At 41.3% G+C, this 25,824-nt stretch overlaps 1 protein-coding gene across 10 annotated transcripts in view; it reads right to left on the bottom strand.

Moving 5' to 3' along the window:
* lrch3 (leucine rich repeats and calponin homology domain containing 3) overlaps nucleotides 1-25,824 on the bottom strand; it is a 124,096-nt gene that overhangs the window by 57,157 nt on the left and 41,115 nt on the right. For all 10 annotated transcript variants that reach the window (XM_033032107.1, XM_033032106.1, XM_033032108.1 and 7 more), the window contains exons 2-11: nucleotides 23,961-24,105; nucleotides 23,621-23,747; nucleotides 17,629-17,734; nucleotides 14,095-14,231; nucleotides 9,629-9,741; nucleotides 4,508-4,601; nucleotides 3,589-3,700; nucleotides 2,217-2,365; nucleotides 1,346-1,434; nucleotides 183-237 (exon numbers count right to left, since the gene is read on the bottom strand). In XM_033032107.1, the coding sequence (XP_032887998.1) occupies nucleotides 183-237; nucleotides 1,346-1,434; nucleotides 2,217-2,365; nucleotides 3,589-3,700; nucleotides 4,508-4,601; nucleotides 9,629-9,741; nucleotides 14,095-14,231; nucleotides 17,629-17,734; nucleotides 23,621-23,747; nucleotides 23,961-24,105 (1,127 nt within the window). The remainder of the gene's footprint in view (nucleotides 1-182; nucleotides 238-1,345; nucleotides 1,435-2,216; nucleotides 2,366-3,588; nucleotides 3,701-4,507; nucleotides 4,602-9,628; nucleotides 9,742-14,094; nucleotides 14,232-17,628; nucleotides 17,735-23,620; nucleotides 23,748-23,960; nucleotides 24,106-25,824) is intronic.

The raw sequence follows: 25,824 nt of genomic DNA, 5'->3' as shown, positions 1-25,824 counted from the left end.
AACAGTTCTATTTATCTTTATTTTTAATTTAATTTTGGCATTATACTCTTGCTTCAACTCAGTTGTAAATCTAGATTTTTGCAGATAAATTAAACATTCAATATTGCTGCGTTAAGATATCTCAACTGGCATATATAATTTATAGAAGGAATCTTAGAAATGATCAACTAAATAATAATTACCATATTTTGACCAGTAGGCGAAACTTTTGAGAGCAAGCCAGCTTCTGAAAATTCACTGTAAACCCAAAATGAAATTTCACATGAAATGAGGCAGTGCAAGTTCATCTTAAAGAATAATGTCTAAACATATGCTTGTCAAATGACTATTAGCACAAATGAAATTCTACGTTTCCTAATTTTCAGAAGAGAGAGAATTTGCAAGATTGAATTCTGCTCTTTACAATGCTTATTGAGAGCTAATAAATCTACAAATTATTCTGGATTTCCTTTTAAAACTAGCAGTTTACTAATCCAATAAATCTGAATTCACAGAGTCTTTAATGCAATGAATTTGAATTCACAGTGCCTTTAATGCCTGCTGTCATTCGCCATCAGAATCTCCTGGACCCAATGGGCTAATTTCTGAAAATGCTTTTTATATTTATGTCACACATGGGAAGCCTAATTGTATCATTGTAAAAAGCCAAATAATCAGAGTTTAATCATTTTACACACTCAGCTACTCAGAAAGTGAAACTCAGTGGGCAATGGCTTCATTGCCAGCAAACTCCCATTCTGCTGCTTCATGATGTCAGAAAACTAAAGAAAAGAGGAACCATGAAAGAAAATGCAGCAGCCTTCATTCAGTCCCTCATACTACATGCCCACTCAGCTTCTTGGCTTTCACTTAAAAAATATGAGGCAAAATAAAAATGACTTATTTGTCCAAATGTCCAGCACTCATGATTATTATATTCATCTAGATATGTGTTTACCTATTAGTCAAAATAAACAACCCCTATACAATGCATATTTTACTCAATTAATATTCATATGGAACACGCACTACATTGTACAATAAACAAGAAATGGGTGCACTTACAAGTAGGACACAGGGAAATGTGTGGGGGGGAAAAAAAAGTGTGGGGGGGGGGGGGGGGGTGGTTGTTAGTAGGTTTTATTACCTAAAATTGGAGATTTCAATGGTCATACCGTCAGGTTGAAAGCTACCCACGCAGAATTTTATACGTGTATAAAAATTACAATACTGTGTCTACATATGTTGTTCGGGTTATTTACAAAATTGTCGTTTAAAATTGATATTTTTTAAATTGTCATTTTAAAACATGCAAATCATCTTCATTGTTGCATGCAAATGCACTATATTTAAGCAGAGGTGTTACCTAGTCTGTGTAGGATTCTGTTGGATCCAGCTGCTCCCATTCTCCGATCTTTGAGAATCTCCAGTAAGCTTTGATTTCACAGGAGAACCCTTCAAAAAGAGGAAAACTTTTCACCATTAATCCTATCAAAGCACAATGGAACTAATTAACCAGTCTTGTGAAACAGGAAATCTAGACGATGAAACTTGTCTCTGCCCAAAACGTAGAACAGTTCAGCCCACGCTGTCTCAGCTGAATAGGATGCCTCCTTAAACAACTTATTTCTGCCTGCAGATTGTCCATATCCCTCCATATTCATGTGACTATCTGAAGGCCTCTTCAACAATACGTGTATACGTGTATGTGCTTCCACAATGATATGCATCATTGTCTATTACTGATTTGGACGAGGTGATTGAAGGCTTTGTGGCAAAGTTTGCAGGTGATACGAAAATAAGTGGAGGGGCAGGTAGCCAAATGTACAACTTCTCCTGCCTTGCCATCCTTGTCCCTCCTCCTTACTGGAACATGCTTTATTTATAACTATCTTAAGACTTTAGGAGATGTGCTCACTGTTCCCAAAATGCTCTCTCATTGAATGGCCAGTCACCAGTACAAGGTCCAGTATGGGCCCTCCACCAGTTGGACTATTATTTACTGTTTCAGGAAGCCATCGGATACACCCATCATAATTTATCTGTTATCTTTTATTGTTTACCCATAAATCTTATTCATGCAAGAAACAACATAATGAATAAAATCATATACAAGAGGTTATTGTATTGGCAAGGATGATTCAATAATCTAATTAAAAAACACATTTACACGGCAAACCACTTTACATGTTAACACCCCCACTGTTTTATGCGATAAATGAAACATTGACGTTTACCTCATGGTTAATACGTCTCTTTTCTATATATGCCATAAATTGTGAGCTGAGGCTGGTGGAACCAGGACGCTTTGACATTCGCACTTCCTCATCCTCTTCCTCTGTGGCACAGCTATCAATGTAATCAATCTGTTCTAGATCATGTTCAACTGGAATAAAAGCAATATTTTCAACCTACTGTAGTACGTAAATTATTTATCGCACAAAGCATACATTGTGCTCATGAATCTTAGCTTTTGGAGACAAAGTCATACAGCTCGAAAACAGGTCTTTGTTCCCACTCATCCACAATGACCAAGATGCCCGACACAAGTTTGTCTCATTTGGTCAATATCCCCATAAACCTTCCCATCCAGGTACCTATTCAAATGTTTTTTAAATGTTGTTATTGTACCTGCCTCAACTACCTCTACTGCCAGGTCTTTCTCCCACCACCCTCTGGTGGAAAGGTTGTCCTTCAGTTTCCTATTAATGCTTTCCCCTCACCTTAAATCTATGTATTCTGGCTCCTGATTCCCCTTTCCGGGATTTAAAAAAAGACTATGTGTATTCACATGTGTATCAATTCCCCTTGTGATTTTAAACATTTCTATAAGATCATCATTTAGCCTCCTGCACCCCAAGAAAATATCTATGAAAAAAATATCTATAAGGATATAATTTCTATACTTTTTTTCACAATGAATTGAAGGAACTTAAATGTGATTTAGGATTTTGTAAAGTGGGACATAAACTGAAGTTGCCACTCACAGCAACATAATGGTTCATGTATTTTACACATTTTATCTATCAGTAACCTAACCAGTTTACCAAGATTTGAAACTAAAGCTGCAAATAGTCCGGATATTTTCTTACAACCCATTAGTGACCTGCCCAAATCACCTAAAATCAGCACCACAGACTTTCTTTCCTAGCTTGTGCTTGAAATTGAAGCAAAATATATTTTACATAATGTTAGCAGAATCTACATACATATTTGCTTTATTCAAAATAAGGTAGATTGGTTTTGGGGGCAGGTTTCTCCTTTCCAAAGAATATACACATGATCTTAGAAGCCATTTCAAATATCTACAATGATATACCATTTAAGTCATGGCATCTGCAGCCTTGAAAATGAACACTGTGTTTTTATTAAATAAATGGCTGTGTAAATTGTAATATTTATGAATGTGCTCTTATCCGATGTGAGCAATCTTTAGAAATTGCAGATTAAATGCCGCCCGAAGCAATCAATGGCCGACTTTGTGCACCTACTCTTAAGTTAAGAATGAAAGAAATGTTAACAAGCACAGAATATTTCTTCATTTTGACTGCGTTAATGTACATATTCAATTGTTGAGGTAGCATCTAACAGACTTTGAATTTACTTTACCTATGCCATTTGGCATGGGTCGATGTTCATGATGCTGACCCTCTCTTCGCAGCCGCTGCTCCTTTGAAATTTCAACCATTCTTTGTGGAAGATCAGTAAATTCATCTGCAGGCTACAACAGGATTAACAAACATTAAAATTAAAAAATCTTGTATCACTGTAATAAACCTTGTATTTCCGATACTGTAAAACACCAACCGATAAATAGGACAGTATTTCAACAGAAAAAATATTGAGTTCGGATCTGTCTACCCACATACGAAGTAAATCATATACAAGGTCAAATTACTCTAAAGATTATGTCATTGCATGGTGTTTGACAATTTTATTGCTCACCACTGATCTACAGCTGTAAATTCAGATTCAAGTATACATTGTCCTATTAATAATTGGAAGAGAAGAATCAGTAAATAGTTACTCAGTGGAGGCAAGAAGCAAAATGTTAAAAAGGTAGAGGCCAATGTCAACAAACAAAAAAAAGATAATTGCTAGTACCCTGTACTAGTTTCAGCAGACAGACTTCCAAAATAAATGTTGGTTACTGAACTTATATTATAATAAAACCATTAAGTACCAGGAGAAATCCAACTTGGTTGGAGACAATTAAAGACCTGAGAGTGGTATATTTTATTAATGGCAATGTACAGATCTCAGAGATGTACAACTAATATATAGAATCAATTCTTTTCAACAACTTGTACTGCATATTTAAGTAATGCTATGAAACACAAACATTCCTTTGAAATACATTTGGACAAGTACATGGATATGAAAAGTTTAGAAGGATATGGGCCAAATACAGGCAGGTGGGACTCGTGTAGATGGGGCATCATGGCTGGTGTGGGGAAGTTGGGCTGCTCTATGGCTCTGACAAGCCAGATGTGGTCTGGGTATTATATTATGAAAGCGTGTTACATACCTCATTCCCTGACCACCTCTTATCTCCACTGTCAACGCTGTTAAAGCCAGAGTCCAATGCTCCGTATGGTCGGCCTGAGAAATACTCTTCCTGACTGTGAAAAGAATAAAGATCGATCACAAGAAGATCTAATTGAAGAAAAATTGATGAGGCAAAATACCTACAAACTCATTTAATTACTTTATTACGAGGAATTCCAAAATTTTACACACAAAAGCCTATAATTATGGTCATAGGCTTTTACAAGTAGTTAATTTGCATTTTCATTGGTTCTAAACCAGATAATAGCAATCCCTCAAGGCAAAGTAGTTAGTTATTGACCAGGAAGCATGGTGCCCCAGTAGATGTCAACGGTGCTGAAATGGAGATGGTCAAGAGCTTCAAGTTCCAATGCATAAATATCACCAATAATTTGAGCTGGACCAACAACATTGGCTGAGAAAGCACACCATCATCTCTAGTTCCTAACGATGTTCAGCATTATTGTCACGTATATTGAGGTACAGTGAAAAACATTTGTTGCGTGCTAACCAGCCAGCGGAAAGGCAATACAAGGAGTAACGTTTAGTGCAAGGTAAAGCCAGCAAAGTCCGATCAAAAATATTCCGAGGTTCCCCTATGAGGTATATAATAGTTCAACTGTTCTCTGATTGCGGTAGGATGGTTCAGTTGCCTGATAACAGCTGGGAAGAAACTGTCCCTGAATCCGGTGGTGTGCATTTGCACACTTCTATACCTTTTGCCCAATGGGAGAGGGGAGACGAGGGAGTGGCCCGGGTGTGACTCATCCTTGATTGTGCTGCTGGCCTTGCCGAGGAAGCATGATGTACAAATGGTGTCAATGGAAGGGAGGTTTGGTTTGTGTGACGGTCAGGGCTGCTACCACAATTCGCTGCTATTTATTGTGGTCGTGGATGGAGCTGTTCCCAATCGATGTTTTCACAAAGATTCTCCCAAAGACAGCAATTGCAGAGTTATGGATATAGCCCAGTACATTATACAAATCAGCCTCCCGCTCATTGATTCTACACCTCATGCTGCCTCAGGAAATAAGGATCATTTTCCCCTCTGTCATTCCATCTTCTCCCCTCTCAACCACCAGATTGAGGAACAACTTCTTCCCTGCTGGTATCACACTTCTGAATGCTTCGCCATAAACTTGGGTGTAGTCCCAATATTCCAATCTCCTTCGTGGCGGACATTACAGTTTTTAATCTAATATAACAGAATGGAAGTTCAAAGAGCACCCTCTCATCTATCAGTGAGGCAATTCAGTTAACTGAACTCAATATTGCAATTTTGTTCATTCCTCCAATCAACAATTTCAACACCTCCTATCCCCTAATTTCTTATAATTATTAGCAGTTTTAGTTTTTATGACCTGATAAAGGGTCAATAGGTGTGAAACATTATGAGGCACCTTCTTTTGAAATAGGTCTGACTGATTTACCAAGTTACTCTAGCTTTTTATTTGCTTTAGAACTATAATGGACACTGCAAGTAAAAGAACTACAAATGATAGGATTGCTATTACCATTGTGAGTGGAGCTTGCAAATCTGCCAGAAGTATCTGAACACTAATCAAGAGAAAATGCGAGATTTTTCTTTCCTTTTAAAAACATTGAAAGAAAATCCAACAGATTCTGGTTCAGGATATGCAAGGTTCCCTCGCAGATTTGTTCTGCTGAAATACATCCAGATAATCTTAATAGTCAAACATTCTAAAATACAAAAGGTATTCCTATCACAAATTTGTCTAATGCCGTGAAATAAAAGAACTGCAACTACCAACAAGGGCATCTCTTGAAATGCTTCAGAAAAAGGCGGATGATACATCAGTAATCAGATGATGTATCAATGTCTCGATATACATACCCAAATCTTGCAAAGACCAATAAAAATGTTAGTTGGAGACTTACTCTGCAACATTAATAAAATTTGCAGAATAGTGAGCGAAGGAAATAGGCAACGTTTCGGGTCGAGACCCTTCTTCAGACAATTTTTATGTTCATTTTATATTTTTATCCTGTCCATTTCTAATGTTAATATCCCAATCTGAAATAAGTGTTTAATTTTATTCTGATAAGATTGAAATAGAAAATAAACTAAGTAAAAATGTGAATTTAAAAAAGCAGCATCAACATAAAAAGCACCAGAAATGTAATACTATAATGTCAAGGGAAGATTGAAAAAAAAAAAAAGTTGTAGACCAGTAAGCTCTGTTTATAGAAAGGACAATAACACAACATTCTGATATCAGTAATTAAGTAATTTTAGGAAAACACAATCTCCAAACAGTCAACAAACTGGGTGACATGTTCACTTATTCAAGTACATGACTGTGCCAATAACTTCTTACGGTCGTCAATGCCAATTTCAAATAAGTTTAGTGCCAGATATAAATTACATGGGGTTCTCAGAATTGTTGAAAAGGTTTATTAATGTTGAATAACGTAGTCCATTCCTACTTCAAACCATTTTAATATTATACCCTAAGATAATGCGGTTGACTTCAATTTTTCATCAGAATGTGTACGAGAACTGCAGTTACTATAACACTAAAAATCAGTCTGCCTGGCTCCTTCTTAATTAATGTTGTAATGATCAAGGGAAAGGGATGAGATTTGTCAGATAGGCGCAATTCAGCAGATATCAGATAGCAATTCAGCTGGCCTTAACATAACACAGGCAAATTATTGCACTAAATGCTAACGTGTCCAGACATCCTCTGTATCTCCATTTATGACGCAATGCTGTTAAATAACAGTTTCAATTTATTGTGGAAATACAACTGTACTTGGAGGTAAATTTAAAGACAGACTGACTTAATATTGATTTTTTTAAATTGCTGCTCCCCTTCCAACACTCACAAGGATACATAAATACACTGTTACCTAAGCTGCATTTGACACTATGAACTTCATCAAGGCATGCATCTTATGAAAACTTACCGTGTTTACAACAAGCTATTCATTAAAGTATTTGAAAAAGCTGATCAGATTTATTTTCATTATGAGGACATAATTGCAGATATCAGCATGTAAAGTTCATTCCTAAATACCCCAAGGATAGTGACAGTGAGCTGTTCAGAATATACTCCAATATGTTGTTGGATGGGCCAGGGAATGCAGGATTTAAACCCATCAACAGTGAAAGAATCATGGTAAGAAAGCATAGTGCAAGACTTATATGAAAATCTGCAGGTGGTGTTCAAACTTGACTATAGAATTGTGGAGGTTCCAGAGTCCCTGCAATGAATATTGCAGCCATGTTCACTATTGTTGGAGGGAGTGAATGTTTACGAGAGTGGACTGGATGTCATTCAAGTGGACAACTGTATCTTGGAGTTAAACGTCTAGAAGGTGTTGGCATAATGGGCCTGTCCTACTTCGGCGATTGTTTGGGTGACTACAGGCGACTGCCGCAAAATTTTCAACATGCTGAACATTTTTCAGCGACAGTGGCAACATTTTTGCTGTCGTAGGTTGTCGTAGGTGTTGTCGTAGGTTGACATAGGTGCTGTCGTAGGTTGTCGCCTGGTGTCGTAGGTGAATTCCATTAAAACTAGTCCCTGGCAGTCGCCTAAAGAGTCGCCCAAGTGGGACAGGCCCATCACACTCATTTGGTAAGTGGGGAGCATCACATCACTTCTGATTTGTGCCTTGTTGATGGTGAAACAGCTGCATTACAAAATGTCTTGTTGCAGGATATCCTGCTCAGACTTGTATTTGTAATCATAGGGTTTATGTGCCAAGTGTAGTTACATTTCTAGTCAATCCTGACCTCTCAGTATGTTGAGAAGAGGGGACATGGCAGTGCTAATTGTCAAGGGTAGATTAAATTCCCTCTTATTAGAGAAGTGTCTATATAAGTGTATCAGCTCAGCTTTACCCATGCTACTTAGGTACGTTGAAGCCAAGTACAGCAGCATTACTACTCACAACAGCTGCAAACACAACAGCACTAGTCTAATGGGGTAGAGAAATTAGTTGTTTTTCATGGTTTGGCAGCGTTAGGACTGCCAGGGATACCAATATTCTCTCCCAAAAGTGATTGTAGCAGATTCATCAGATTCGATTAGTTTATTTTATTGCACCGCGGTGCAATTAAATACTTTGTTCACATGAAGCTAACATTACACTGGTTACAGGGCTGCCATATTAGGAATGGTTATGTAGACCAGGCCTGCATTCCCTAGTGATGAGAGACCGTTGAAACTCAGGATGATTACATGGAGGATGCTTCTCCCGGTTTAGGAGCTGCGAAATAAGAGTCAGTCTCAGAATAAGTCAGATAGGACCGAGATGAGATAAACCTCTTCATGCAGAGGTGGGTGAATCTTTGGAATTCTGTACCTTGGAGGCTATGGAGGGTTAATTAATAAATTCATTCATCACAATATATTGATAGATTTCTGGATAGTAAGGATATCAAGAAATCTGGTGATGGTACAGGAAAATGCCATGCAGGTAGAAGATCTGCCATGATCTTGATGAATGGCAGAACAGCTCAAGTCAAATAGCCTACCTCTGCTCCAACATGATATTAAACAGAGAAAGATCTGGTATGTGTGGAAACTAATCAGTCTTAAAATTCTGTGGTTGCAGTGGCTACGGATGTATTAAGCTAATCGACTATTTAATTGCCCCTGTTATGAAAGGAATGTGTTTATATTTTTCACAGCTTTCATTCGAGATACCGTGTACACATAATTTTTTTCTCTATGTCAACGTTTGTTAATTTAGCCTCATGCACATTCATTTATTATCAATAAAGATGTTTCAAAATCTGCCATAAATCTTTAAACTGAAGATCAAGATCGATTGCAAAACTGAATTCCAGTCATTAAAAATGATTGTGAATTACAAACGTATTCCTAAATGTGTTCAAACTGCAAATATCTTAGCAAATCAAACATTTTAAGTTTTACTTGCGAAGATAATAGCCATTTTAATGGGCAAATTTTGCAAAATTGATTCACCAATGATGGTCATGTAGGAAAACATTTTAAACTGATTGCAGATTTTAACCACCTTAGTGATTGGCACATTCTTCCAGGTTAAGATAGATTGAATGTGAAGCATCCAAATTGCTAAATAGCTCAGCCTCATGTTTATTTACCATGGGTTGAAACCAACTGGCCTCGTTCTGTCATATTCTGGCAGATCCGGAACACTCTTACACGCTTCAATATTCAGGTATTTGAAAATATGGATTTTCCCCTTTATACAAATCTGGAAGAAAAGAATGCATGCTCAATTCAGTATCTAATATTATGATGAAGCTCGATAACAATAACCTAACACTTCATTAATAAAGGTAAATGCTGGCTATATCACTTTTTTTAAATTACAAAATTGTTAAGATTAGCAATAAATGAATTAACATGAACAATACGTCCAAAATCATTGCAGTCATACACATTTCTCTATGTTCTATGTAGAAATATTTTCTTGCAATGATGAATCGTTGAATTCTCTATCCCAATGGATGATGGAAGCTGGACCATTGAGTATTTAAAGTGGAGGTGGATAAATATTTGATAGATCGAGGAATAAAGGCAATAGAGAAATGGGGGATAACTGAAATTGAAGATAGTTTACATTAACATGATCAAATTGCATTTTCTCCAGACCCGCTGTTATTCCACCATTTTGCGTCTATCTTTGATCATATTAAATGATGGGACCGGCTTATGAAGGGCCTGATGGCCTACGTTTGATCAACTTCCTTCATCGGTCTAAATATTAAAAGATTAACAGATATTTTAGTGGGAAAGAACAGCTGATGCTGGTTTAAATCGAAGGGAGACAAAATGCTGGAGTAACTCAGGCAGCATCTCTGAAGAGAAGGAATGGGTGACGTTTTGCGTTGTGACCCTTCTTCAGACTGAAGAAACCACGACCCAAAACATCACCCGTTCCTCCAGCATTTTGTGTCTACCAACAGATATTTTAGTATCTGTATTAAAAAATTTAGTATGTATATTTTATGTAGTAATATAAAGACAAAATGAGAAATAAGAAAAGTGGGAAGGAAATCTTCACTAAATCAGTTTCTTGTGTCCTCACGCTTGTTTTGAGAGTTCTGTGCTGGCTGGTGAGGCAAATGAGTGCCCATAGGTTCCACCAAAGTCAGAACTGGGGGGTGGGGGTGCTATGGAGTTGATAGTGATGGCAAGTGAGCACTATGTGAGATGATTTTGGGTTATGAAGCATGTTTCGCCAAAAATGTGGAGGGTCTGCAGCCCTCCGCCTCAGCTGGGGGTCCACGGAAGTTGGAAGAATTCTGCTTACTGGGAATAAAGACCTGAGACAGCCATCTCTCGGGCGTGAACCGCTAACTCACGCCGATTCACACTTACCCCATGGGCCGCGGAACCGGGGGAGCTGCCTCCACTTTTTTGGCAAGATGCTTCATAACCCGAAATTATCCGGCCCGCAGGCATATTTTTCTCTTCTGCTGAGGACCTCCGACATCCAGAATCTCAGAACAAGCGCACAGTGAGCACGGCAAAACCAAAGTTCATAGTGCAGAGCTCCGCTCTATGATCATTGGGCAAAACCACCAGCAGCCATGGCGGAAACCGACTGCCCCCCCCCCCCCACCACCAAAACCCTCCTTCCCCTCCGCTCAACAGCCAATCTTGGTTGGCGCGGTTCACAGTCGAGATATGGGGCAGCGTGAAATATGGGGCAAGTGCTGTGATTGGCCGCCGAGCGGAAGGGAGGGCCCGTGGGCCGCAAGAGAGAGAGAGTCAGTGTCAGTCAGTCGGCCCCGAGAGGGCGGGAGTCAGCCCCGAGGTGGGGGACGGCCTGTATTATCCCCCAGTTTTTGGAGGTTGAGCAACAACAAATAATGGTGCCACCCTCCCACACCCGGAGGCCGGTGATTAGTGATTGCTCAGCCTCCCCGCTTTCAAAAATGTTCCGTGGCTTCCGACTCATATCACTGAACAGATTCAGGGAGCTAAGATATTCTTTAATAAAAGTCATTTTTTTCGACTGGTTTCCCGATTCACACCCAAAAGAACCACTGGCTCTCAAGATGCACTGTAGTGTAGTGTATGTAAATGTATTGTGGAAGTCAAAATATAATTGTTACAGTTGGTGTAAATATCTATGGAACCAATTTGGATTATTATTTTGTTAAATCAACTGAAGGTTCCAATCACACGGGGTTTTAGTTTATATTCAGGAAAGTCCAAAAGCGGCAAAGGAGAATTAAAAATGGCCCTCACCCTCCCGTCTCCCCAGGCCAGTGATGTTATGGACGAGGGGGTCTGGACCAATTGCTGACAAGTCCTGCCCCCCGGCGACGTCATGTCCGTTATTTGGGTTTTCAGCGATGCGTCGTTCGGTTAGTTGGCTTTTCCGCGATCCGCCCTTTTGGTGAGTTGGCTTTTTGGCGTCGTTTCCATTCGGTTTTTTGGCTTCCATTTCTTCGCTTTGGCATCTCGTCCTTTAACACCATGTCCGGGTACCGTATGACTTCAAACTGTGCATTACAAGCCTTGGATATCTGGGCCTCTGATTATTTTCTAATGTTCTAGAGCTTTGAAAGCTTCAAAAAGCGTTGAATACAGAAATAAGGATGTCTTACTGTAATTGCATAGGGTTGTGGCGAAACGGTATCAGTAGCATTGAATAGCTTTTTGGCCTCCTTCTCCAAGAAAGAATGCCGTTGTGATAGGACTGTAGCAAAGGCTCCTTAAGTTTGTTCCAAGGAAGACAGGTTTGTTATACGAGGAGAGATCGAAAGGACTAGAATTGTATTCACAAGAGTTTTAAAGAATGAGAGCACATCTCATTCATTCTGAATGCAGAGATGATTCCCCTAGCTGAGAAGCCTTGAACTGGAGATCACTCACAAAATAAAGGATGGGATGTTTAGGACTGAGGTAAGAGGAAATTTGATATTGAATGATTTCTGGATATAATTAGATAGTGCTGGAAAAATGCCTGCCACGATTTTATTGAATGTTCGTGCAAACTCGGGAAGCATGCCCTACTCCTGTTCATATTTCTCATTCTTATCTCTAAGTTCATGCACTCTGAAGCCTTTTCACTATATAGAATGTACTCTGATCTATTCTTTTTGATCTATGCTTCAACTCTCATTTGCCTACGAGCTCTGCCTATTTAGTTATTTAATAACTAACTATTATTACAATACTTAGTAATATTAACAAAGTATTGAATACTTAGTTTTTCTATTTTCATCTGTAACCTTTATTGCAATGCCGACTGTTACATCAAACCTGGCCTCCATCCCCTTTTAAGTCATTCATATGGTTAGTAGTGGAAACTGCGCAGATCGAGCTAGAATACTTGACTATTATTCTTATTCTGAATTTCCTGCTACTGCGCCAATCTCCTAATACTATTAATAATTTGCTTTTAATTATTTGTGTTTCATCGTTAACTAAATATTTCTATGTGAGACATTATTTAAGACATCCTGGAAATACATCCAAATAATATGTTCACTTGAAAACACTGACGATGAAAATTTTCAAGCCTGTCATCGCAAATATCTTGAAAGTTTTTAACCTGGGCAATTATTAGTGGGTTAAGTGAGGCAATTGTAACAACTTTCAATCTTAGGATGGGATACCATGTGACCAAAGCAGCAAGGATTCACATTAATTATGGATTTTGAATGGAAACACAATCATGATTTCTGGCAACACCAGCTTTGTAAAGTAAATTAGTTAGTGATGTCTGAAATACATATCGTATCTCCCGGCTATGAAGACGTACCTGCAATGAAGAGACACCTGCGTCGAAGACGCACCCCTAATTTAAGTTGCTAAATTTTGAAAAAAGGATGGCGGTAGAGGATCAAGGGTTTGGTTTAGTCCAGGGGTCAGCAACATCGCCTGCGTGCCCTAGGACTAGCTGCAGTTCCCAGATCACTCACGTACCCAGGTCTGGCTGCAGTTCCCAGGTCGCCTTCCCCGGGACAGACAGGGAGAGGGGCAGAGAGAGACAGACAGAGACACAGAGATATATGGTGGTGGTTGGCTACCCGCCAACCACCACCTCCACTGGTTGCGCCTGTGCCGAAGGACACCGTGGCTGGCTGGCGGGCCGGCAGAAGGGGCGGCTGTTTCCACTGTCCAGTTCCAGCGGCTGCTCGCAGCCACCCGATCTACTGCCCTCCCCGGCCACAATGCGATGGCTCCGCACCTGGAGCACCGTGGCAGCGGTGAGTGGGTTGCTGGCATGATCCCCGACCCCCTCTTTCTCAACCCTCCTGCCTGTGCTGACCCGAGCCAGACTTCCCACACACTGTGAAAGAAACTCTCCCCCCCTCCCCCCAGCGGCGCTGCCTTTTTACAGCCGCTTCCCATCAGTTGCCAGCAGTGAGGGACAAACTTGGCTATCCCTCAGTACAGCAACATCGTTCTTGATGTTGCTGTACTAAAGGATAGCCAAGTCTATCTTTCTTGGCTAACAACCTAACCTTCCGCCTCCAAGGAGCAGGTGTATTTTCATGCCTTATTTTTGGGTTAAAAATAGCGTCTTCATTGCCGGGAAATACGGTAATTGACAAATAATAAGAATCAAGTCTGTGGCACTTACCTGTGCAGGTGGAGACTGTAGAGGATTATTATCTAATATAATTGTTTGAAGATGTCGCAAATTTCTATAACAGACTGGAATTGTTGTCACTTTATTGCAGGAGATGTCTAATCGTACTAGTGGTAAATCTGCAATTTCTAACAAGATAATGAACATTTAATTACACATCACATTAAAAGACAAGATCCTTTATAAAACAACCCCTCATTTAAATGCAATCTGAAAATTAAAATTAGATGGTCAATGATTATGCTTCAGAAACTTGTATTGGTATACATTGTATTCATCAGTAACAGCTGATAGAAAAGATATTGTGATTTAATACCAAACCATATTTTATTAAACTGGTTCCAACTGATTTCAAAGGAGTAAAAACAAGAATTGTTGAATATCATTGAACCTAGGGGGCGCTGTCCAGTTGGGTATGGCTGCCCTGCCTGCAGCTGTCCGTCCTTTCACTCCTTTTTTTAATTTTTAGTATGTTAAGAAGTGTTTGTTTGGAGGTCTATTCTTTTTATGTGTGGGGGGTGGAGGAAGGAGGAAACTGTATTTCTCAGTCCCTACCTGGTCGGAGAGGCAGCTTTCCCCCGAGCAGCATCTTCGACCCTTCCTCGCGGCCTACCATCGGGGTCTGGAGCGCCGTTTCCAGAGGGGACCGGCCAGAACCACGGCTTCGGCCGCGGCACAGCGCTGAGCACTATCTCGGAGCTTAGCAGGTGATGCCTTACCTGGGTCGCCGCGCTGGAGCAAAGTCAACCGATGAACATCGCGGAGCTACGGGACTGTGGTGCGGACAGCCGCGGGCAGCGGCGCTGACCTTAAACATCGCGGAGCCTGGGATCTCTCGCCAGGATCGCCAGTGGTGGAGCTCCATCCAGCGCGGCCTGTTGGCTTCGGAAGCCTCGGTCTACGGTAAGGATGCGGCCGTTCCAGGCATCCCAAGCCGCTGAGAGGGTTCTCCCGACGCTGGAGCACCATCATCCGGCGAGAAGGGCCTGAAACATCGGGCCCTGTAGCAGCGACTGCGGAGGCCTCAATAGGTCCGACTATGGGTGGACAAGGGGATAGGGACTGGACTTTGCGCCTTCCCTCACAGTGGGAACCATTATGGGGGGATGTTTTTATGTTTTATGTTAGATTTCTTTATGTTTTGTTGTATTCTTATTAATGTGCTGCAATGGCAACTTGAATTTCACTACACCAATTGGTGTATGTGACAATAAATGAGCCTTACCTTATTAACCTTATGAACTTTGAACTATTTCATTCAAATTATCTGAATTAGTAATTTTCATTATTCAATTCCTGTCCTAAATCATTCCTCTCACATAAGTGAACTAATACTAGCATCCTATCCGATCCCAGGACAATGCTCCAGTGTTGAGGTTCTGATTACAATCTATTGGTTGTGTTGCTCAGACCTCCTTGTTTTTACACCAAATTCTCGAAAAACACTACTTGATAAACACAAGGAAATGGTTTAGAATATTTTGAAACTTGTAAATTAAAGGATTACATTTAATTATGCTTTTTCCATGACATGGTATTAGCACTAATTTCCCAGTGAAGCTGATAAGTTTAAAGCAGCACAGTAAACTGTGTTATAAGAGAGAATGTGAACCAGGGCCACATTGTGTCATATGGGCGGATGGGAACTGGGACCCGTGAGCGGGAGGGACCACGTCAAACATTAGCTGGCATAATGCTGAACTATAGGGATTTTTGGACAGAGGATTTTTGGAATTTGACTGTATTTTTCTTATCTTTTCCCGGTTGGTGAAAAGCTTTTGTGGTGCCCGCTATCCAAACAGATCAGATAATACTGCGCATAAATATAATCCAGCCAATGCTGAGGGAGACCTGATAGAAGTATATAAAATTATGAGAGGCATATATAGGTGAGATAGCCAGGACCTTTCTCCCCCCAGGGTGGAAATGTCAAAGACGAGAGAGTATAGCTTTAATGTGATAGGAGCAAAGTTTAAAGGTGATTTTTTTACTTTATACAAAAGTTGTTGGGTATCTGAAACGAGCCGCCTGGGGTGATGGTGGCAGCAGAAACCATAGTGGCGTGCAAGAGGCTTTCGGACAGGAACATTGGTGTGCGGGGAATGGAGGGATATAAATTATATGCAGGCAGGTGAGATTAGTTTGGCTTGGCAACATATTCAGCATTAACCTTGAGGGCCAAAGGGGTTGATCCTCCCCTATAAGTTTCAATATTCTATGCTCCATGTGCAGGATATTTCACTGATTTTTGATAGTTCAAATAATATTAAAAATGGCATCAAACAACAGTTTTGGTCACATAAAAATTGAAATGCTGGGAATAGTCAGTAGGTCATTCTAAATTGGAGGTTGTTGAATGGCATTGAACTAAAAAAAAAAAACTTACATATGAAACAAAATCATAACTTCCATCTTGCTAGTTTCCACATTAGATATTATCATAATGTAATTTTTACCAAAAGATTTTCCACTCAAAAGATTGGCGATGACTCATGTCAGGTGATTCATTACTGATGAATTTCATTACAATGATTTCATTACTGATGCTCACAAAAGTAAATACATATCATGTAGCAGAGCCAGTCTCCCAGTAATTATGCAAATTAAACATGAAATTGGAGCATGGAATATACTTTTCATTGAGCTATAAGACAAAAAACAAATCTTTAGTTTTTAAAACATTTTGTTTGGATTAAGACTTTGTTACTTTGTGATTTTGCCAGATTCTAACTGCAACCAACAGTAGTGGCAAGATCAGCAGCCTCGGGAAATGACCCTGGAATATTTATGCCTCTATGTGAAGTTGAAGTTGAAAGATATAGCATGGTAACAGGCCCACCAAGTCCACAACGACAATCGATCACCCGTTTTACACTATATATTTCCATATATTTTTCCATTTGTGTACCTACTCCCTACACACCAGGGTCAATTTACAGAGGCCAATTAACCTACAAACCCGCATGTCTTTGGGATGTGGGAGGAAACCACACAGGCACGTGCCATCAGGGAAGACAAGGTAGGCAGTGCCTACCCTGATTAAAATTATAAAAAGGTAATTATTAAATATAAATGGTAAAGATTTCCAATTCATTTACTAAATTCAGTATTTATTATTAAATAGTTATTATTTAAATAATCGATCTTAGGTAGGCATAACTCTCCTGTGCCTTTCGTCTGCAGTATGTGTAATATGCGTAATTATATTCAACTCATGTGCCATGGACGCATGAGTTGAACATAGTACAACGGGCAATAAAGGCAGCTGAAATTCTGCCTTTGCACCATGGACTGCGCGCAAGGTACTGTGCATGCCCACAGGAGAGGAGACCAATCTGCAACTTAAGCTGAGAACAACTGGAGAATCATCGTGTACTTGTTTTCTTTATGAACAATAGAATGCATTGTCAGTACAACATGTTAATCTGTAAATATTTGCAGACTTTTCTGTGAACGAAAACCAAGGAAATGCATAAATCTTACACACCGCAAAAATCTTAAATTTTCTTGCGAAAAAAAACTAACCGTCTGGTAGAGTTACTAAGTGATTTCTCCTTAAGTTCAGGTCTCTTAAAATCTCCAGGTTTCCGATCTGTGGCGGTAATGTGTGTATCTCATTGCAGCTGACATCCTGCAATTTTGTAAAGAAACAAAGAGATTAGTTAAATACTTCTAGTCAACTGACTGACTGACTGATTAATTCCTCCATTCTCACTTGAGGCACCAAACAAAGACCTACAAATAAACTAATACTCCAGTCACTGTTTAAAGTATTTAGCTACCCTGTAAACACAGCCCCATCATACTGACCCAGAATGAGTCAAATGTTTTTGAAATGTATTGTCATTTTCCACATTGGTTCAGGGCAAGGAAGCATACCAAACTTCCTTCTTCTTCTTAGAAAGTAGAGGCGTTGGTGTGATTATTTTGACGGTGGCTTCAATGTGAATGGTCCAGGACAAAATGTTGTTGATATTTATGAGAAGGAACTTGAGAGCCCTCGGCTATCTCCACATTGGCACCATTAAAGTAGGGATTATGCTTATGGAAAATGGAACAATACAGGGCTGTAAAATAATACTAAATTATAGAATATTAGAGGTTGCAAGAACAGAGAGTTTATTTGAAAGTGGCAGGAACATTTAAAAGTATTTTAAATAGATATGAGATCTTTGACAATGAGTACGCAGCGTAGTAGTGGAAATTCAAAGAGGATTTACTAAATCAATGTTTTATTAATCCCTACATGGTGTGTTGTATCGAATGATTTTTTTTTCCGATAGGCAGATGATTGGACAAAGGCCAGAGATGAAAAACAAAAGGTATGAGATAGAATCGAAGAGGTGTAGGCATGAATCCAGAGGAAGAAATGTAAGTGGAAGGTGAGGGGGAGGGGAGATGAGAAATGAGAGCAAGTCCAGGAGGTGCATAGGGAAGGGGGCGCGGGTATTATAGTTAACTAAAATTTGAGAATTTTATGTTCATACTGTTAGGTTGTAAGCTACTCAAGCGGAATATGAAGTGCTGTTCTTTGAGTTTATGTGTGGCATCATTCTGGCAATGGAAGAGGAAAGGCCAGGACAGAAAAGTCAGAATGGGAAAGGGAGTTAAAATGGTTAGCAATCAAGAGATCCAGTATGCTATGGAAGACCGGGCGCAAGTGTTCGGCGAAATGGTCAGAGTATATGTTTGGTCTCGCCGACGTAAAGGAGGCTGCGTTAGGACAATCTCAAACTCATCCAGGGGTATGAGAGTGACACTGACAGGAGTTAGCACGAGGTGTCACACCTAAGGTTCAGGCAGAGAGTAGATGGGTGAATGGCAGGAATGGGACTAGGCAGAATGCACAGTAATCCCTCCAAAACAGGTTATCTCGTTGGATACTGTTGTTGGTGGCCTTGTTTACATCGGTGAGACCAAGTGTAGACTTGGCAACCATTACGCTTGGCCCACCAAGGGCTGCTGGATCTACCTTAGAACCTATTGGTATGAACATTGAATGTTCAAATTTTAGATACGTTTAACCTAATCCGCCATATTTATCCCCTTTTCATCAATCCCCGTTAAAGACGTCAAGGATCTTAGTTAAGATCTTTGCAATTTGAAATCCCAGAGGACTGGAGTAGCTGATGTTTTCCTTTGAGGCTGCGAGTGTAGCTGCTCTCCGCCCCCAGCATCACCGACTCCCGCCTGACGGCCTCGGGAGTGGGCCCGCCCATTACCCAGCCGGCCGCTGCTCAGGGCCTAGCCACCCGATAGGGCGGGCCTACCTGGGGCGGCTGCCCGAAGACATCCTTCTTCTCACGCAGCGCGGATTTCGCAGCAGCGACTACAAAAATGGCAGCTGTGGCCGGCTGACCATGATCAACAGCGCCACCTCTGGTCGAGTGGCGACTCTGCTGCCCGACCGCCGTCAGCAGCGCCAACTCTGGTTGAGTGGCGTCTATGCAGCCTGACCGATGTCAACAGCGCCACCCCTGGTCGGTTGGTTTCACGACAGCCTCCGGTTGCAAGCACAGCTTCTCATTGCACAGTGGACATTTCAAACTTTGGTTTCCTGTCCTACCCTGCTTGATTCGAACCGCAGCACCTTCGGCATCCGACCACTTTGGACTTTGATGTATATTTGCAGTTTGCTCACTGTAGTTTTTTCCATTTGACTCTGTAGTGCCTTAACTTAATATTGCTATTAGTTTCTTGTTGCTGACGTCTTTCTCCCGATCCCCTGCTGGTCGATGTGACTGGTTTATCCCTCATTCGTCCTGCGGTTTTTGCGTTGGTCTTCTGGCACTCCTCGGCATACCTCAGGATCGGCCACAGCCGGAGCGTCGACTACGCCCGTTGACACCCTCCGTCCCGACACACAGCCAGGGTGCCAGCGACCCCACAGCAAGAGCTGCGCTCAATCTTGCTTCCGCACCCTTTTTCGACATCTGCCCTCACGATCTGCCTGTAAGTTTACGAGTCAGGCTGCCGCGTTTTGTCAGCTTGTTCGTTTTCCTGCCTCCCGTTCTGGGGGGGGTCCTGTAGCGGCACCTAGTGGTTAGGCCACTCTTGCTATACAAATCCTCGGCAGTCACAGGAAGGAGTCACGGGGTATAGGGGTGTACCCTAGTATATAAGAACCGACCTTCCCTCTCTTGCTCTCTTCCTCTTCCTTCATGAGTGTCCTGCCACCTCAGCAGGAGCTCAACCGAGCCCACGTGGCAACAGCCTCTCAGCAACAACAATGGCTATTATGTTAGAGTGCTAAACACGCATGTATATCTAACCTACAATGCCTGAATAAAGAATCCATTTATTCACAACGTTTGTGCCTCTATATTCTAAAGAATTCTGTCGATTTAGTTTTTGTCCTGTCCAAAACTGCAAGAAATAGTGAAGAGTTGTGAATGTAGGCCAGTCCATCACACAGACCAGTGTCCCTACATTTACTCTATCTACACTTCACGCTGCCTTGGGAAAGCAGTTAACATAATTAAGGACTTTCTTCACCCACATCATTCCCTCTTCTCCCATCTCCCGTCAGACAAACAATACAAAAGCTTGAAAGCACGTACTACCAGATTCAGAAACAGTTTATTCCACGTAGTTAGCAGATGACTGACCGTCCTCCCATTAGAAACATAGAAACATAGAAATTAGGTGCAGGAGTAGGCCATTCGGCCCTTCGAGCCTGCACCCATTCAATATGATCATGGCTGATCATCCAACTCAGTATCCCGTACCTGCCTTCTCTCCATACCCTCTGATCCCCTTAGCCACAAGGGCCACATCTAACTCCCTCTTAAATATAGCCAATGAACTGGCCTCGACTACCCTCTGTGGCAGGGTCTTGGCCCGCTTTCAGCCAACTTCTCTGCAGTCCTTGGACTTTTTCACTGCAACTGCTACATGATTATGCACTCTGGTATTTTAGTCTTTGCACAACCGGTTGCACTTGAGTATGGCTTGACTATATTCATTTGTAGTATGACTTGACTGGAGAGCACGTAAACAAAGCATTTCACTATGTCTCAGTATGCATGACAATAATAAACTAATATTAATAGCCGGACATTTCACCAGCTGTTCTAAGCCTCCGGAATACAGTACTGAAAAACAGGAAGGGTCTGAAAATTATTTTTATTTTTTTAAATGCATGTTTCTCTCAAAACTATGTATGAAAAGGATGTTACTGTTGACCATTTTGGGAAATATTACACGTTTCAAATCGTGGATTAGATCTCTATTTTGGAATGCATTCAGATCATTTTTAAGGTTTGTATTCTCATGAACACATGTAACATACATATCCCTACATACGACATCATGTAATCATTTTTATTTCAAATTGAAAAACAATATTGCTGTCAGATTACTTCAAACAACTTTTTAGACTGTGGCTGCATTGGAAGTGGTGATGAACTGTTGCAGAATGTATGGAGCCGCTAATCCAACAGTGCTATTAGGTCAACAATGGGACCCGTTGGGCCCCAGTCACACAGGAGGCCTGGTCCCCCAACGCAACCCATTCCCTAATGCAATATTCCACCACTCACCCATTCCCCCAATGCAACACGTCCCCTCAACGCTATATGGCACCAGTCACGCATAGCCCCCAACTGCGCAGGCACGGCTCATTACCCCTCATTCCCCAGCACTCCCCCTCCCTCTTCTTTCCCCTCTCCTCCTCCCCTCCCTCCCTCTACCCTCAGTCACTCCCTCCATAATTTCTCCCCCCTCCCTACCCTCCTCCTATCCCTCTATCCCCCACTCCTCTCCTCCCACTATCCCTCCTGACTGCCCCCACCGCCCTCCTCTTCCTATATTCCCCACTCCCTACCTCCCCCACCTCCGCTCCCCCATCCTCCCCCACTCTCCTCACCTCCCTCACTTTCCCCCTCCCTACTCCTTCCTCTCCCTCAATCCCCCAACTCTCCCTCCTCCCCTCCCCAGGAATATTCCCCTCTCGTCCTCCCCTCCCCCACCTCTCCTCCCTCACCTTTCCCCTACCCTGTCACTCCCTCCATAAACAGTAGCATCTGCAGTTCTTTCCTCCACAGTGGTTTAGATCCCGTTGACTTGACGATTGGACCAGTTTGCGCTGAGTGTGAGTGTGAGTGTGAGAGTGAGAGTGAGTGTATATATGTGTGTGAGAGAGTGAAACTCCGCGCAAACTGCTTGGCCACCCTGCAACCCTCTCCCTCCGCCCCAGCCGCCGCTCAGCCCGTTCCCGTCCTATCCAACCGCCTGCTGCTGCCCGTCCTGTCCGACCGCCTGCTGCTGCCCTTCCCTGCCATGCCCAGGCCGCGGGGGGGGGGGAGGGGGAGATGGAGTCGGCGTTCGTCACGGCACCACGAGTTTCGAAGAGCTGGTGGAGAAGATCTCCTCTGAGAAGGGCATGAGGGAGAGTTACCGCAACGGCGGCGTGGGGGGACGGGGGGGGGGGACAGGTAGACGGGACCGCCATTGTCGCAGGCGGGCGGAGGAGAGGGATGAGTGATGAGGTGGAGAGAGAGACGGGACCAGGGCCTCCACTGAACCCCCCCACCCCCGCCGCCGGTGGTGGGGGAGACGATAGACAAGTTACTGTGAGGAGGGGAGAGAGGAGTTTGTGAGTGAGGCGGGCCAGGCCACCGCTGGTGGAGCAGGAAGGGGCGTCGCCATCCCGGCCGTGGCATTGACTGACAGGAGAAGAAACCAAACTGCCTGGCGCTGACTGAAGGAATCTGCGCACGCATGTTTTTAAAGATTTTTAAACCTCGATAACTTTTACAATATTCCACCAATCGGAATAAAACTTGTTCCCCTCTGTTATCAGAGATTATTGGACATTGGATTTTGTCGATAAAATTGGTTGGAATGCTGAGAACTCTATTCTGCACTCTGTATCTTTCCCTTTGCTCTATCTATTGTACGAGTTTCACTTGATTGTATTTGTGTATAATATTATCTGATCTGATTGAATAGCATGCAAAACAAAGCTTGTCACTGTACCCGGTACACTAAACAATAATAAACCTAATCTATTATACTGGATTTTGACGCTGTGGATACAATCATTTAAACAGAAAACCCTGGAAACACTCACAGATAATTTATCAGAGTTGCAAAGCTTAAGAAAATACACAGCCATAGAAGAGGTAGTGAGAAAAAAGGGATTTAGGTCTTACTAACAATCCTTTTTTTTCTCTCAGACAGCAAATGCTGCTAAAGGAGAATGTGAGCAGAAGACCAATATGGATCACAAAGGGAGATCAAATTTATATACTATTCCAGGTGTGACTTTCCAAGAGCCTCATAAATTTGTCTTGCTACCACTATATTCTTAAAATCCACTCACTTAATCAGTAATAATAGTAAAACACTATGTACCTTCTTAATTTCACGCCGCACTTGTTAATTTTGTGGTTCTTATGAAAGGACTTAAATTATTCTGAAGGCCAATTAACCGAAATACACAACTATATAAACCAGAATAAAACAGTGGGACTTCTTCTGCATCTTGGTATATCCAATAATATGTGGTACTTACAAGTTCTGTTAATTGCCGTAATAATCCCATCTCCTCGGGCAATGATATTAATTTGTTGTTACTTGCAATCAGAACTTTTAAAGGAAGATTACAGATGTGCGCAGGTAATGTTGCAAGTTGGTTGCGACTGAAGAAAGAACAAAAAGATCACTGGAGTAAAAGGCAAAGAGAAACAAGGCTACTATTCTTCAGAGGTTTTGTGAAACCTGTCACAGTGAATAATGACAATCTATTTACAAAACAATATTCCAATATATGAAAGCAATATCAGTAAATTAAAATTTCAACTGGAAGTCAATTCAAAATATTACTTCGATGTGTGTATTTCAAAAATGCATACCTGATGTTTAAAAATGTTAACGACTGTAGATTTAAAATGGCTTCTGGTATACTTCGTATACAGTTCTGATAGAGATTAAGGCTCTCCAATGACACAAAGTAACAAACTTCAGCTGGAATCTCCACTAATCGGTTCTTGGATAGATCTACAAGTGTGGAAAATTAACAAAGAAAGTTACTATTAATACATGGTAGACAAAAATGCTGGAGAAACTCAGTGGGTGAGGCTGTTAATACCATTAATCAGGTCTGCAGAATACTCAATAAGTGGGTACAAGGTTGAAGAAAAGCATTTCAAAGGATATAATCCAGCGCTTTATATCAATACCATTTATAAACATAAGATAAATCATAAGATAGAGCAGTTTTCAATGCAGTGTTTCAAAACGATACTGATCCAAGTTAATGATGACCAAGATGTTTCCAGGTTAAACTATGCCACACCAAATTTTCAAACACGCAATTCCACCTGAAAGAAATCAACCTTGTGAATGTCATATGACTCAGACACAAATATGACAATAGTTCTCAGAACGTGTCATTCTGATTCACCGTTAATGTGTCAACCAAGAATGAAAATAAGAACACAATCAGATCTTCTGCCCTCCAAGTCTGCTCTGCCATTACTTACTTACTTATTATTACAGATAAAAGACAAGACATTACTTAGAATAAATTGCATACAAATGCACAATAAATTACATACAAAAGCACAGTAAATTACTTACAAAAGCACAATAAATTACATACAAAATCACAATACGTGGTTTAAGATCAAGAATTTAAAAAAATCAGTGTCCTACAATGAGATAACTATACCAATGTCTCCACAGCTGGGGTTGGTTGCATGCAGTGCTAAACCTTATGTTTGATAAGGTCAAGATGATTTCATTTTCAAACTCATTAATCCGGCAAATAAATTTATACATAAGATTTCTTAAGACAGTTTGTAAAGTATTGACTACTGCAGCCACAAACATTTCACTTGCACTACACCATCTAGGTCTCTTAAGTAATATTCTCATGGCATCATTATGCTACTTTAAGTCTCTATAAGCTTGCTTTTCTGTAGTTTGACCACAGGTGTGCAGTATAGAGTGGTGTACAATATGCTCAGAACAGAGACAACTTAACTTCATCTGTGCACAAATTAAACTTGAGTAAGAGAATGTTTGCTTGTGCATACATCATACGGCGTTGCCTATAAATATCCTCATCATCTGTCATTTGTTCTGTTATAAAATGTCCAAGATATTTTACCTTATTACAGGCACTAAGATTATTATCAGACAATTTAAAATTAGGAAATTGTAGACATTTATCCACTTTGGTTCTAGATCATAACAGCACTTTTATATCAATCAATCAATCAATCAGTTTTATTCATCACATACACATAAAAGTGCAGTGAAATGAATTTGCCAGCAGTGGTACAATCAAAAAAAGAACACACAATACACAATCAAATTTAACACAAACATTCACCACAACATTCTTCACTGTGGTGGAAGGCACAAAGTACAGTCAGTCCTCCTCCATTATTCCCCCGTGGTCAGGGCCATAAACCTCCACAGTTGACGCTGCGGGCGGCCAGATGTACAGGCCCTCTCGTCGGGACGGTAAGTCCCGAATCGGCGCTTCCCTACCTGAGACCGCAGCTTCAGGATGCTGTAGGCCGCAGGCCGGCGATCGGAGCTCTTTTCTGGTTCGAGGGAACCCAGGCTCCAGATGATAAGTCCACGCCACTCCTGCGGCTAGAAGCTCTGCAGACGGCGGCTTCCGGATGTTATAGGCCCCGAGCCGGTGGTCGGAGCTCTTCTCCAGGGATCCCCGGCGTGGGATCCCGCTCCGGGTGGTAAATCCAC

Source organism: Amblyraja radiata, chromosome 13 (assembly GCF_010909765.2).
Source record: "Amblyraja radiata isolate CabotCenter1 chromosome 13, sAmbRad1.1.pri, whole genome shotgun sequence".
NCBI classification, from domain to species: domain Eukaryota; kingdom Metazoa; phylum Chordata; class Chondrichthyes; order Rajiformes; family Rajidae; genus Amblyraja; species Amblyraja radiata.
Note: the sequence above shows the minus strand (reverse complement) of the source record. Positions and strands in the feature narration are given on the sequence as shown.